Source organism: Zerene cesonia, chromosome 20, assembly GCF_012273895.1.
Source record: "Zerene cesonia ecotype Mississippi chromosome 20, Zerene_cesonia_1.1, whole genome shotgun sequence".
Taxonomy (NCBI): Eukaryota; Metazoa; Arthropoda; class Insecta; order Lepidoptera; family Pieridae; genus Zerene; species Zerene cesonia.
The window spans coordinates 1,604,393-1,618,986 of NC_052121.1; the positions used below are offsets into that span (position 1 = coordinate 1,604,393).

The window sequence follows — 14,594 nt, forward strand, 5'->3', positions numbered from 1 at the left end:
GTTATAGGCTATAACACGGAAATACTATCTACAATTCAAAGTACTTATCTAAGGTAAGCAATGTTGACTAGATTAATAATAAATTTACAAAGAATATACCTACAAAACAGTCGTTGCCAAGCAAATTGAATAGCGCACTAAGAGCAACTGCAATAATATTAAAAAAGGTCACCCATCCACTTTTTCACCGTGCCAACCGTTGCTTAAACTCAAATTTTTATTATTTAATGATATAACAGTCATAGAAATACATCATCTATGAATATATCAACTGTCTTATTGTCATGGTTCGTTAGATAGCGCCTGGTGCGATATCACCACTGATAGACGGTCGGACAGATAGACAAAAAGACTGACGACGAAGTTTAGTAACAACACATGGGGTCCTGGTGCTACTTCACCCTTATGGTTCGGAGTTCTAATAAATATGCGTAACTCTCCATCAACGAATACACTAACCTACAAAGGCAATATCAACAGGAACGAGATGTTTGTACGATCCGTACATATATAATCTACTAACGGTCCACCTCGACTTCGCTCTTAGTACATATATAACCTATAGCCGTCCTCAATAAATCGGCTATCTAACACTGAAACAATTTTTCAAATCGGACCAGTAGTTCCTGAGATTAGTGCGTTCAAACAAACAAACAAACAAACTCTTCAGTTTTATAATAATAGTATAGACTATACCATAAAATCACTTCATCGCTACGCGAAAAAATTACAAATAGCACAGACACACACACACTTTCGCCTTTATAATATTAAAATTACAATTCTTATTTGCCAATTGTCTGGTGGTTTTTATGTAAATAAACGTTTGATTTCGATAATGTATTTACATAGAATTACATTTCGCAATAAACCGCATAAAAATAATGATAATTAAGCCCACAATCCTTACAGGTTATTTATTACTAATGATGAATCATTCGAACAAACTTGAAATCATAGGGTAAGCCGTGAGTTTAAGGTCATTTCTTTATGACTGTTACAGGGCACTTAAACGTTCAATAATAAATGAGATAATTTCAGAAGTTTTCTATTGCTAAATGGTAAACCATACAATAAATCAGTATCATCCAAAATCTAAGGATATTGCTCTGTAATTTTATATCTATGCTTCTATATTAAGCCGAAGATTTTGGTTGTTGTATTTTTTTTTGTTTAAACGAGCCAATCTTAGGAACTCTTATGCCGATTTGGATGGGATTTTGTTGTTGTGCGAAACTTAAAGACCCAAAAATGGACATAGATTTTTTTTTTTGGCAATCCCATAGGAAAGGGAACTTATTTGTGCAAAACCTCGGAACTGTCTCTCTCTAATCTTCGAATTGAATAATTAATAAATCGACTCCATAATATCACACATATTAAGGCTTTGATATACCGACTACTTATTGAGAATGTCTTTAATTTTAACGACGTAGATTATAATGAAGCCAATTACTAGTCAATTTATGAAATCGATTAAATTACAGAACACCGAGTCATAAGTAACTACTTCGATATTAATCGATCTTAACTTTCAGTTAAATCTAATGAATTTTCATTTAAAAATGACATTGAACCTATTTTTTTGCAATAGACTGAGGCGAAAGAGTAAAATTTCAGGAAAATTTGTAGTATAAAGGTCTTCCACCGATACAATTTGAACCTAACAGTAGAAGCAATAAGGTTTTAAATATAATTGGTAATGTTCTCTCAATCTCTCAAAAATCGATGTTCATTCATAGCATTTAGCCCTTCCCTTTCATATCTTACAATCCCTAACCGTTGCTAGGTTGTGACGTCACATGGGATAGTTTTATTCAACACTGTGTAACGTATACCTAAATACTATGAAAACGATTGTAATTTTATGCACTTCTTATACCTATATTATAAATACGCTGCCCGCTTTTATGTGGTAAGGGAAAAGGAAACGACTTAAACTTAACGACTTGAAAGAAGGAATGGACTAGGACGGGTGAGGAAAAGGAAACGGGCCTCCGGCTCCCCCACTCACCGTACGAAACACAGTGGCATGCCACAATTTCACGCCGGTTTTCTGTGGGGGTGTGGTACTTCCCCGGTGCGAGCTGGCCCAATTCGTGCCGAAGCGTGCTCGACTCCCACAAGAAATGTATCTGCCTATCTCTTCTTCACGCCTAAACCACTGATACGATTTAGGTATAGTATCATTATATCAGCTGTAACTGATTAATATTATGAAACAAACCTAAAAAGTCAATACATCCCTATTGGTATTATTATACGAAATATATAGAAATCTTGAAAAGCCAATTTTAAATAAAACATTAAGAATCTATTACAACATTACTGCTTTTTATTATGGAAAAGGAATTATTAGCAAATGTTCTTACATGGGTACGACTTACATAACACGATTTCACGTTTATAAATAAAAATTGTTAACATGTAGGAAACATTCAATACATATATATATATATATATCTACTATATAAAAATAAGTCGGGTTTTCCTTCCTGACGCTATAACTCCAGAACGCACGAACCGATTTCCACGGTTTTGCATTCGTTGGAAAGGTCTCGGGCTCCGTGAGGTTTATAGCAAAGAAAATTCAGGAAAAATTTCAACAGAAAAGCGGGAAAAACGAAGCCATCTGGTGGCGAAACGGAGTTCGCCGAGTTTGCTAGTATATATATATATATATATATATATACACAGATACATTTTAAAATACTTTCTGAAAAATTTGTTAATCTTGGGCATGATTGATATACATAATATAACTATCAGTTAATTAATTAATTGTGATAATTGCAATCGAAACAACACTATAATTATATCATCTGTTACATTCCCATATTTAAAGATAGCGCTTAAATGTCTCTACGGATAGAAGTACGCAATTGCATAACCTCGTCCACGGCCAAAGTTTCATTTTCAATGCCATTTGCCACGCCTCGCCCGCGTCATCACTGTACGTAACAAATTAATATTGTATTGTATAACATTCGTAAACCAAATTACGTATGAGCACGTGGTTTATTGTAACCATAAAGCAAACGAAAAATATGTGAGCTGCCCATGAGCGACCAGAGTGTTTCTTAAAAAAAAGTAAATGACATAAATATATGATGTCAACAAAATTGCGCCAAATTTTTCACGCTCAGTGTGATATATTTTAGTGAATTTTGTTACAGTGCAGACGAAACGTACTGTGTTTAACGTGATTATTATAACGTGATAACGTGATAAGTTCGAAATAGTGTTACAGTGCATATAGTTGTTTTATGGTAAGTTACAATATGTCCTTTGATATTTTTATCAGCTCCTCTGATTACAATACTATAAACATAATATGATGTACTTAAATTATTTTATGATAGAGTATATAATTATTGGGTTGCTTTACTTTCATCACGCAAACCTAATAAGATTTTTTTATTTTGACATTAAATTTTCGCGCCAATATTTTGGGGGCGTGATTGCCGATTGGGGACTTAGCTACTTGGCTTCTTCTAATGAGAGAGATAGCGATATTTGCATTTGTGTAGTGATCTTATGGGATAATCAAAAATATTTATAATCGAAATGTGAATAATAATATTTGGTTTCCTTCAATGATGCTTATGATAATATTATTTGTGACTCGTCTTACAACTTAGGTAATAGGGAGTTATTTTTAGAATAGTCTTGAGACATTCTATTCCGGCTGACTGTTTAATACAAATTTACGTGCATGCATTTGCGTTTAACAAAAAAGTTATAACTTTATGAAAGTATATAAATAGATAACTTTAACTAAACAACAATTTCTATCATTTTTGCAAATTGCATTTTTGTTCAAGCATCATCAAATATATTAATAGAATAAGTTTAACAGTTTTTTAACTATCAATATATGGGCTTATCTCTTAAATAATCCATTTTGAGAAAAATTGGTTTTAGAAACTTTAATGTCATTTTAAATACCTCTATAGACACCCCACAGGGTTAGGTATTTGTTTTTTCCGTTTCATATCAAGTTTCAACTCTGCTGTCTCAATAGTTTCCGAATAAAATGACTGTGACATATGGCTAGCAAAGCATAATATTTAGTTATTAAAGACTGTATATATAGCAGTATTATATATTAAAAATTATATATTATATATTATTTCGTATCTTTAGAATTAACAGATCATCTAAAATGTTTTTTGGTAGCATACTACAGTTTCCATATATTGTAACATCAAATATGACTTACAAGGCCGACTGAATTTCAGTTTATCTTAGTTGATAAGGCAATTCCCAGCAAGCTTTGAATAAACAGTAAAAATTTTCATTTTTACATCATTTTACTGATTTATCTAATGTATTTGTTCCTATCTGTTTAAATTGTTATCAAGATAATTCATTAGTGTTGTGAGGCATTCGGCTGAACTTGTGATTTTCGGCTTTATACAGCTCCATACTAATAATTGAGTACATACAGATATATAATTACTGATTTAAATTTTTTGCAATAATTTAACATTACATATGTGAAGACTTGTGTGAATTTTTTCTTACTATTTAATTGCGTTTGTATATAAATACGAATTTCTATAATGTGCAGTATTTGTTAGATTTGTTTTGAATTAATCTTCATCGGGATCGATCCCAGGAGGATGTCAGTTGCTTAACAACTGTACCAAGGGAATATAACGTTAGTAGGTAATACGCATAAAAAGTGAAAAAACTCAATACGTTACAATAAAAGGTTGAAAACAACCTTTTATTGTAACGTTTGACCCAAATTTTGTATTGCTTAATGATTTGTTCAACTTTCATTGTTGTTTAGTCTATGTGAATCAAATATCTATAGCGATTTTAAATTTTCTGTAGGTTTATTTTTAATTTTTGCAATTAATTAAATTGAGCGTTATCGCCATGAAAACAGAATATTTAGATTCAGATAATGTATATTAATTTTGTATAAAAATTATACCTAATTAATTATGAGGCATAGTGGGTCGCGTGAGAACGTACTTACAGATATCCTGATATCTGCTTTCATTTCTAATAAAGCTATATGCTTACATAATTATTGAGAGATAAGAGATTACTGCAGACAACGTGGGTCAACTTATATATTCTTTTTTTTTTTTTTTGGTGCAAACTAGATCTCAGGGATCACGAACATTGAAAGAATTTTTGAAATAGGTCCTATAAGACCTTCCTGAGATTGGCGCGTATAAACAAAACAAATTCTTCACCTTTATTATAATTATTGAAGTATGTAGATTATAGACTTAAACTATGAGACTAGTAACGGCGAGGCTCACATCGCGTGATGAACGAAACTCGTCAGGAAATTGCAACAGATAGTCAGGAATATAAGTAATATATTTCGTAAATGCCAGGAAATCTTCAGCTCTCTTTTTAACATTGCACAGTTTATCAATCATATGTTAAACGGTACTAATAGTGTGATACCAAATTACAAATACGTGCGTACCTAATAATATTCTGGAATGAAATTTTCTGTTATTCAAAGTTTTTTGAAAGGATAATGTGAGTATATCGATCGATCCCGAAGAGTAACTTGTATAAGATAGTTAAGAAACTAATACCTAATTAAAGGAATATGTAAAAAAATTTGTATATGTACTATGTAGGGCTTTGTAATTTCTTAGATAAAGTTTAGATCACTGCGATGTAAAAATATTCAAACGTCAAAATCTTATTATCCGATTTTTTTGTTCTCTGTGAATATACACTATATGTACGGGAACGGTTTGTTAAAAAGAAAAATATATGATAACAAAATTTCAGTAATAAAAAATGGACTTCGTGATCGGCGGGCTGGCCGGCGCGGGCGCAACGATATTCACGAACCCTATGGACGTTGTAAAGACCCGCTTGCAGTTGCAAGGCGAGTTGCGATCTAGGAAGGAGCAGGCGACACGTTACAGAGGCATATTTCACGCGTGTTACGTTATAGCTAAAGCAGATGGCGTGCTGGCTCTGCAAAAAGGTCTCACGCCGGCCATGTTACTTGGTTTTTGCATGAATTCCGTTAGGTAATGGGTTTTATTACTAAGTTACAGTTCTAAATAATACGCTTTTATTAGCTTCATGCTTGTATAGGTATTCGACAGTCTCCTTCCGACTCGATTTTGACCCACTTTCAATGGAGAGATTTATATGATATTAACTTTGTACCTAGACTTATTAAAGATCGGTGACTATACAATAATTTCAATAGTTTATACTATTATTCTGATTAGGATTGCTAGGCAATTAAACTAAGACACTAATACATTCTCTCATAAGCGTGTTTTTGAATTTTTTAGAACTATATTTATTTGTGGTAATTGTCGTTTTAGTTTGTCTTTATATGTAGAAATTATATTTGGTGCTTTGTCGAATCAGAAGTTTAATGCTTTGTATGTGTGTACGAACTACGAACTCTGATCATAGAAAATATACGGATTATAATATAGCATTAGACATTCTATTGAGTATTTCTTTAATTAATTAAAAAACGACGCTAATCTTACAAAGTTCTTGCTCATAAAATTCTTATATAGGTAGCTTTATGTATCCAGGTTAGGCTCATATCACATAGCCGAAGTTAAGGGTTGGACAAGGACAGATGGCGCCACTAGTATACAAAAAGCCGTATTTTGGTCAAGCGCGAGCGGGTTACTGAGCGGTGTGGCCGCTAACCCCATGTCTGTGGTCAAAACTAGGATGCAGTCCGCGGCACATCCTAGTGTAGCTGTTGGAAGGCAATATCGATATAAAGGTAATTTATTAATCTAATTATTATAAGAGACTAGCGGTGCACCCCGACTTCGTCCGCGGTAATATATGTATATACCTTCGTACGCACTACGCACATAGGGATCGTATATATAGACTGTCATCGGCCGATAGATCACCGGTGAAAAAATTTGTCGGTATTGGCTCTTAAAACTATTTAGTCATGAAGTCTTTTTGTTGGTTACTCGTCTTTGGATAGAAAAATGAGTATTAGTGCAGATAAATAACTATGTTTAAAAAGACATACTGTTAAATAAAAAAAAATATCGGCGTGTTGACGGAATTTTTTCACAATATCAGAAAAAAATGAAATCCCCAAAGTACCAGGTAATTTTTTGCAACCGCTCCTGCATTGAAATATAAATTTATAGATTTATATTTCAGAATCGTTCCTATCGTCTAAGCAACAACAAAAGTTCGATTAAATTCTTTTTACAAACTTGTGTTAGCCGGTTGTTGTACTAGTTTAGTATTATGATTGTTGCTATTTTGCGAAATGGCTGAATAACAGCCGAAATTCTGTTTTGTGGATACAAATTAAATGTATTTTGGAAAAGCAATTACATTTATTTAATGTTCAAACAGAGCGAAATAAAATTTGCAAGTAATGATTACACAAGCGGTCTTAATTTTAGAGATAACCTGGAAACACGATAGTGAATAGTGACGTCACTCAGCATATTACGTAGCCACAGATGCTAACTAGACGGCGCTTATGTCTTATCTGACCTAAACGATATTTTCGCATTGAATGTCAAGTCTTCGGTAGTATAGTGGTCAGTATCCCCGCCTGTCACGCGGGAGACCGGGGTTCGATTCCCCGCCGGAGAGAACTCTTTTACAATTTTTATTTTTTTGTTTATAAATTGTTTTAGCCAGAATTTCTATTAAACAAACCATTTATGAGTGATAGCCTGTTTTAAAAAATTTATGATAATTTATATTATTTCTTTAAGATTAAAATTTTCTGCGTTTGGTACGCCGTTCCAAGACATCGTAAGATCTATAAAAATAATAGAAAATACGTAATACCGTACAAAAATAGTGGTCCATAAAGACGAAACAAGTTTTTTATTTTCTGGCAATTTTTCCCGGTAAATTTGGTCATTTAATTTTGTTAGGCATCGTCATAATGCAGACTACTTTTTTATTATTAAAATTGCATTTTATGGTCAGTTACTTTCTCTCTATTTATATATTTATATACACAATAAATCAATATTTGTATTCATCACTGAGTACTACGAATAAAATAGCAGCAGTCACTAGAAAAATATTTACACACACTGTAAATATTTTACATAAATGTATGTACATAATATATATCCAATAATAGCATATTTTGCTTAAGCATTAAAATTAACGATATTACGGTTCTAGGAACGCTAGATGCCTTCGCAAAGATATACAGAACGGAAGGCATGAAAGGTTACTTCGCCGGAGTCAACGCGACATGCATGCGTTTGGCCGTCGGTAGTGCAGCTCAATTGACAACCTTCTCAGCGTAAGTTTTTCTTTAAATATGAGATATTATTTTATAAAAATTTATTCTGCAACTTGGCTAGTGAGCTGTGAACAAATATTTCCATTAGTTTGTCATTTTTATTTAAATTTCACGATAACGAACCAGCCTGTGAAAATTTTTACGAAACAATTAACAAAAGAATACCTACTCATGCTGAAAACGACATTGACTTTTATTTGATTACCTTCAAGTGTCGTGACTCGTGGGCTAGACTTGTGGCTAGTCTTAAATTACATTTTTGTTATTGTATATCTACATACGTGGTGTTGGTTTAGTAACTAATACAGACTTGTTCACATATGATCCAGATATGATCAGGCACAGAAACTATCACATCTAGTCCACATCCCAATGAACTTAAAGTAATTGATCCCCTTTCTCCTGCAGAGCTAAAGAGACCCTTTTGAATAATGGGATTTGCAAAAGGTCCAATCTCGGCCTTGCATTCCTGGCAAGTGCCATAAGTGGTGTGATGGTAGCTGTGATAATATGTCCACTAGATGTTGTCACCGTACGACTTTACAATCAGGGTAAATAACACCATATATTTATGCCTCCTTATGATTTCACCATGTAGTCACTAAGGATTGAGCATTATACATTTTCCAGAACTAACGAGATCACCTGTAAATGTGATTGTTGATTGTCCATTGTTTTTAAAGCATTCTAGAGAAAATCTGTGGAATTATAATACTAGATGAGAAAAATATAAATTTTTCAATAAAAGTTTTTGTCAAAAGCAATGATAAGCATTTTTCAAAGGTCTTTAAAGTAATTAAGCATACTAGTACTACTAATCGCCTAGATCCTTTATATGCATTAATCCATTTACATTTGTATTGATAAATTTTATAAAAGTGTGCTTCAATATTAACTGGATCCATATACATGGACTTCACTTGTTACGATTTCTAACCTCACCATACTAATTTAGTCATCCAGGGGTTGGTGCATAATTGATATCCCCAAATTTAAAGCCTCTAAAAGCCTGGCAAACCTCATAATGCATGTTCTCATGGTAATCTTATACTGATTTTCCATCGATTCCAGCCTGAAAGATCAGCTGCTTGAGAGAGGATTGTTTCAAAATGCGCCGATAACACTTGCATTCGTCGCGAGTTTGGCATGTGGCGTCTTGTGTGCGTTATTGGAAACCCCGCTGGATGTAGTCAGTACTCGTATCTTTAACCAGGGTAATGTCCCTTATAAAAGCTTCCTTTTCGGTCATTTTATTTGTGCAACACTGTGTGTTTTTGTTTTTTTGTGCTTCATCCAGCTTCGTTCCTATTCATTTGCTTTGCCATTCAAATAACAGCATTATCTTCTTACACAAGCTTGATTCATAACGTTATCCTAATTTTACCTCGTTGTGATTTTCTATTATTTTTACACACGATTATGATTTCAGGGTCCGGGTTAAAAAATGAAAAACTGTACACGGGAGTATTTGATTGCATCAAAAAAATATTGAAAACAGAGGGTGCTTACGGCCTTTACAAGGGTATCGGCCCACTGTACTTGCGGATAGCTCCCCACACGACACTATCCCTAGTTATATGGGACATGTTAAATATTGTTTTCGAGAATAAAAACAGATAATGGTTTACAATGTTTTTTATTCAAACAACAATCGGAGAACATTGTTCATCAACTTCTGGTCGGGAGCGTAGATAATTAGTTATGGGTGGAGAAAATTGTATTTCCCAATCAACTTCAGAGGAAGCGCAACTGGAACTGATTTCTTCATCATCACACGAACACGACTGTAAGTCCCCGGTATTATCCGGCAGACTAGGCTCTGGTAATCTAATTCCCATTGCGTCGTAAAACGTTTTGAGACACACGTTTTCACAATTATCTGGGTGATACGGATCCGCCCAAACATCTTGAACAGCTGCTCGAGCTAGCCGCCTTCGGAGTCTCTCACGTTTCTCTGATTTCGCTTTGTTGTTGGCGCTTTCTATTTTATAAATGAGTGGTGTGTACTGCTCATTACCTTGTCCGTTAACATCAGGCGCTATTTCTACTTGATATTCACCATTCGTTTTGCCAATTATAATTAAAGGTTTATTTTCGGTACGTTTTTTGGTCCGTTTTGTAAGCTTCTTTACTTCCACAACGGATTTTGCTAGTTTTGCTTTATTCAATTTCTTTAAGAGACGCTTTGATATAGCACCGGGCTTCCAACCATATTTAATCTGTAAGAAATATGAAGTATTAATTTGTTCTTTTTTATTAAAAAGAAAGTGAAATAAAAAAATAAAAAAATTATGCTTACTTTTAATATAACTCTTCTCAATAAAAATGTATGAATACACGTATTGTTAAAACAATCATATTATAAAAATAAAATTTATTCACAACCCAATATACACCACTTAATCTTACAACATAACGTTACAAATTTCAATTATCACATTATCAAATAAATAATTTTTGTACGTTCACTTAATCAACAATCTTACATCAAAAACATAATTCTTTGGACACATCACAATGTGCTGAAGAGGCAATCAAGCGACTTGAGTTGCAATGTTTCTTGCAGCCAAAGCCATTAATCGGTCTCGCTGTTGCTTTTTCATAACTTCCGCACTTATAAATGAATGGAAGCATGGCACATGGAACGAACTTAAACTTATGCCTCGTCCTGTTAAAGCGGCTAGTCTCTGTTTCGGTCGTGCGTTTTTGAAACCCTTTAATCGAAAATAGGTTTTATTACCTTGATCGTCGACAGCTATAATACCCTTATCAGATGGTGCAGAATGTTTACATTTGGTCCTATCCTCAAATAGGCTGCGCGAATATTTGTTATCTGGACTTTGCACTCGGCGACGTTTTTTTGAGGGAGGAAGGCGGAAAACAGTGGATGGTTGCGGTATTTTTACATCTTCGCCTTGCGCCATCATTTCTCTTAAAGTTGCTATAAGTATCTTTTTATCGTGACCATGCCCAACTATTCCTAATTTAGAAAGATCTTTTGGTGTAGCATCTCCGAAACAACTCCAACTTGCTTCAGATTTTAATGGAACCATATCTTCTTTTTTCATATCTTTACCACCAGTTACCTGCTTTTTCGATGTAGGTGATTTCTTTCTAGATAGATCGCCTCTGGGTTTCGGATAAAATCTCCATCTACCTTGACAGTCGACATACCCGTCTATTCCAACGACCAACCATTTATTGTTTGCGGTTTGGAATTTACCAGTCGTGGCTTCGACTTGCTCACCACTGGGACCAATAAAATTATTAGGCGCCCATCGTCCATCAGGAGCTACATATCCATCCACATTTATTTCTAGCCATTTCTTATCTGGGCCCCAAAAGCCACCCAAGTCACTACATTGTTGTTTCCCATCAGGGCCTTTGAAAAATCTGAGAACAGGGTTACCAAACCTATCTAGAAGTTTAACTCTGTAATCCAAATATGTGTATTGGCTGCCATTGTCTACTTTTATGACCTTCTTGCCTTTATAATTTTGATTAAAAGTAGCACATGGTGGGGTAAATTCTACTATCCATTCATCAGAATCCGTATCCGATCCAATTGATTTTGAATCTTCGGAACATGAACAAGAGACATCCATATTGGTTCTTGCAGCTGTCGGTTCAGCTGGATAACAAGTACATTCGGGGTCTTCAGTATCGGGAAGTATTCCTAAAGCTTGTTGATACGTTTTGAGACATATCTCATGACACATATCTCGGAAAGCGCTCTGAATGAACGCTCGCTGTGCTCTTTCTAGGCGTCTTTGTTCTCGTTCTTTCTTCTTCCTTCTTTCGCGATTTTCTTCTTCAGTTCTACCTATTGTATAAGTAAGCACAGGCTTATCTTCATAAGGATATTGATTAATAGCTCTAGGTTTAGTGTACGTTTTCATAGTCTCCATTGTTACGGTGAATTCACCATCCTTCTTATGAACAATTAAAAGTGGTCGATTCAATGGGCGTTTCTTTTTGGCAGCATCTTTTCTTCTCTTCTTAGGCGTTACTTCACCGGGATTACGAGCCATCCTTAGAAGCCTTACAACATGTTTATTAGTAGCACCTGGTTTCCATGATGGGCGAAACTAAAAAATAAAATTAAAAAAATCATAAAAAAATAAAAAAAATAAAGATTTATACGCGTATTGTGCACGTATTGTGCGCAGTATTTGTCTTAAAATAATTGATAACTATATCAGTAAATAATTATAACAAAAAGTAAATATAATTATGAACAGTAGTTATGAGTTTAGAAAATAATACCTTCATGCCGGGTACATCTTCAGCAGTCCACAACCAACCCATATGTTTTGGCACATTTTCTAATGTACCAGTACAGGGTAATGCACACCTGCTGTGTCCAATTTGCGGAGCTAAAAGAAACAAAAATGTAGAGGTCCACTACACCGAACTTCTGCACTATTAATGAAATTGACAAATAATGAAAAATACGTACGTATACCTTTGTAACCGTAGTTGAATTTAAATCTATCGTCCTTCTTTTTCTTTTTACATTTCTTGGTATCTTTTTCGGATTCAACGCTTTTCTTCTCAACAACTCGTTTATCCGAAGAAGCAGCTTTCTGATTTGAACTTACTTTCATTGCTTTAATGCTTGTATCGTCACCTTTCTTCTTGCTTTCACTACCAGATGTACTCCATGATTTCATTTTATTTTTATCAACTAACTTATGATATATAGGACACGGAAAATTGCCTTGTGTTGGTTTCTCATGCGGTTGCTCTTCTCCAATTCTTTCATAGCCACCACATACCTTGCAATACGTGGTCTTTTTCATAAAGCCAAACGTGCACTCGCATGTACAAAAACAAGGATCTTGGCCGATTTTCATTTTAGCTTTCACACCACCTATGACTTCCTCTATAGTCTCAGTTACTTCTGTATGATCACAGCAATCTTTATTTAAATTCGTCAAATCTAGAAGAATTCTTTCATCTGGTGGTGGAGGCAGAACTCTGTGCTCCTTGTGTTCGCATACGAGTTGTCTACATTTCGCAATGCTAATTAGAGGTGCTGCTTCTTCAGGCATATCGAGTGAGCACATACTAGCAGGACATGAACCAGATCTGTTCTTTATTACTGGACATTCGCTATCACACGGTCGAAACTTAAATCTTGCTCTATTCGCTTGCGAGTGACTAGATTTTTCGGATGTCTGCTCTTTTATAGAAGATTTAGAGGATTTTTTAGATTCTGGGTTAGAACTATTCTGTTCAACCGTAAAATAGTTTACACAGTACACTTTATTTCCAAACTTTGCATTCGGATCGGCAAAAATGTAATTTACTGTTTTGATATCTTTTCCTTCAATTGATGAAAATGATTTTGATTTAGTGAGAGCAGAAGCGTGATTGTGGTTTTCAATGTTAACTTTTGTAGTCCCCTCATTTAAGCATGATTCTTCACATACTTTATGATTGTTATCTTTCTGTACCTCAAAACTCAGCTTTTCAAGTGACACATTTCGCTTTAGTTTATCATTCTTATTGCGCTTTCTTTTATGCAATTTCTTATTTCCATAGTATGTTGTTTTTATAATTCCAAGATTACTCTCCGTACATTTGCATATATTACGAACGTTTTGTTCATGAGTATTGTTTACAATTGATGGCGTTGTGTATCCAAAATGAGTAAGTTTAACGTTCAGTTTTACGGTGGCTATTTTTTCACAGTAAATTTCATCGTAAATGTTATAATATTCTTGAACACTCACCGGTTCCAGCATGGTCTCTAAGTTTAATAAATAGTATATGAATATTGTGCTCCAAGGAATTTTTGTAGACCCAATTTTTTTACTTTCATTCCTCCACATTGACAACTCCAATTCATTGTTTTGCATAATTTTAATAAGTTCCTGAGTATTAATGGTCACTAATATAGATTCGTCTCTTTGTAATCTTGTGTCCGACAATAGTTTTGATCTTTTGATTTCTAATTTATTATTCCGTACTTTAGTTTTTCGTTTAGTTTTCTTCTTCGATATTTTAGAAATAACAGCATATGGATTACTCAACGTTACCTCAAATAGTTCAGGGAAATTAGCTTTAACGATAGCTTGTTTACAATCTAAATAGCTCTTTATTTCTTCTATGATTATCTCAAATAAAAACATTGAATCCGAAGAAGCCATTATATGTGTATTTTGCTTATATAAAGTTAACCAAAATGTTGCAAATATTTAATATTTAACTACATAATAGTAATAAACTTGTAATTTTCATTGCCAAAAGAAAAGTGTCAAATTTAAAATACATACTTTTATATGTTTTCGATTATAAGTGGACAGTTTGAAATTACGAT

General features: G+C 34.0%; 2 protein-coding genes and 1 non-coding gene across 4 annotated transcripts; 2 read left to right on the plus strand and 1 right to left on the minus strand.

Annotated features, from left to right (window-relative positions):
• Positions 1 to 3,228: 3,228 nt before the first annotated feature.
• On the plus strand, positions 3,229 to 9,896 carry LOC119835291 (solute carrier family 25 member 35-like). 2 transcript variants are annotated; one of them, XM_038360026.1, is made up of 6 exons: positions 3,229 to 3,269; positions 5,773 to 6,020; positions 6,549 to 6,748; positions 8,146 to 8,269; positions 9,341 to 9,483; positions 9,699 to 9,896. In XM_038360026.1, exons 2-6 carry the CDS (start codon positions 5,782 to 5,784, stop codon positions 9,887 to 9,889), a joined length of 897 nt encoding a protein of 298 aa, XP_038215954.1. In that variant the 5' UTR covers positions 3,229 to 3,269; positions 5,773 to 5,781; the 3' UTR covers positions 9,890 to 9,896. The 2 variants fall into 2 exon arrangements, with proteins under 2 accessions (XP_038215954.1, XP_038215953.1); XM_038360025.1 differs by lacking the exon at positions 3,229 to 3,269 and adding an exon at positions 5,360 to 5,511.
• Trnad-guc lies at positions 7,525 to 7,596 on the plus strand. Its single transcript has one exon. It is a non-coding gene; the product is annotated as a tRNA-Asp (tRNA).
• Positions 9,897 to 10,045: 149 nt separating the features above from the next.
• LOC119834825 lies at positions 10,046 to 14,019 on the minus strand. The gene is made up of 4 exons (XM_038359335.1): positions 14,008 to 14,019; positions 12,729 to 13,503; positions 12,536 to 12,645; positions 10,046 to 12,357 (listed from the first exon to the last, which is right to left on the minus strand). Exons 1-4 carry the CDS (start codon positions 14,017 to 14,019, stop codon positions 10,804 to 10,806), a joined length of 2,451 nt encoding a protein of 816 aa, XP_038215263.1. The 3' UTR covers positions 10,046 to 10,803.
• Positions 14,020 to 14,594: the final 575 nt, after the last annotated feature.

Excerpts from the sequence above, each read along its gene's own strand:
- LOC119835291 (XM_038360026.1), top strand. The coding sequence starts at position 5,782 with ATGGACTTCGTGATCGGCGGGCTGGCCGGCGCGGGCGCAACGATATTC. Across the intron at positions 8,270-9,340 it reads CAATTGACAACCTTCTCAGC|CCTGAAAGATCAGCTGCTTG; the intron begins GTAAGTTTTTCT and ends CATCGATTCCAG. Across the intron at positions 9,484-9,698 it reads TACTCGTATCTTTAACCAGG|GGTCCGGGTTAAAAAATGAA; the intron begins GTAATGTCCCTT and ends TTATGATTTCAG.
- LOC119834825 (XM_038359335.1), bottom strand. Across the intron at positions 12,646-12,728 it reads CTACGGTTACAAAGGTATAC|CTCCGCAAATTGGACACAGC; the intron begins GTACGTATTTTT and ends TGTTTCTTTTAG. Across the intron at positions 12,358-12,535 it reads AAGATGTACCCGGCATGAAG|TTTCGCCCATCATGGAAACC; the intron begins GTATTATTTTCT and ends TTTATTTTTTAG.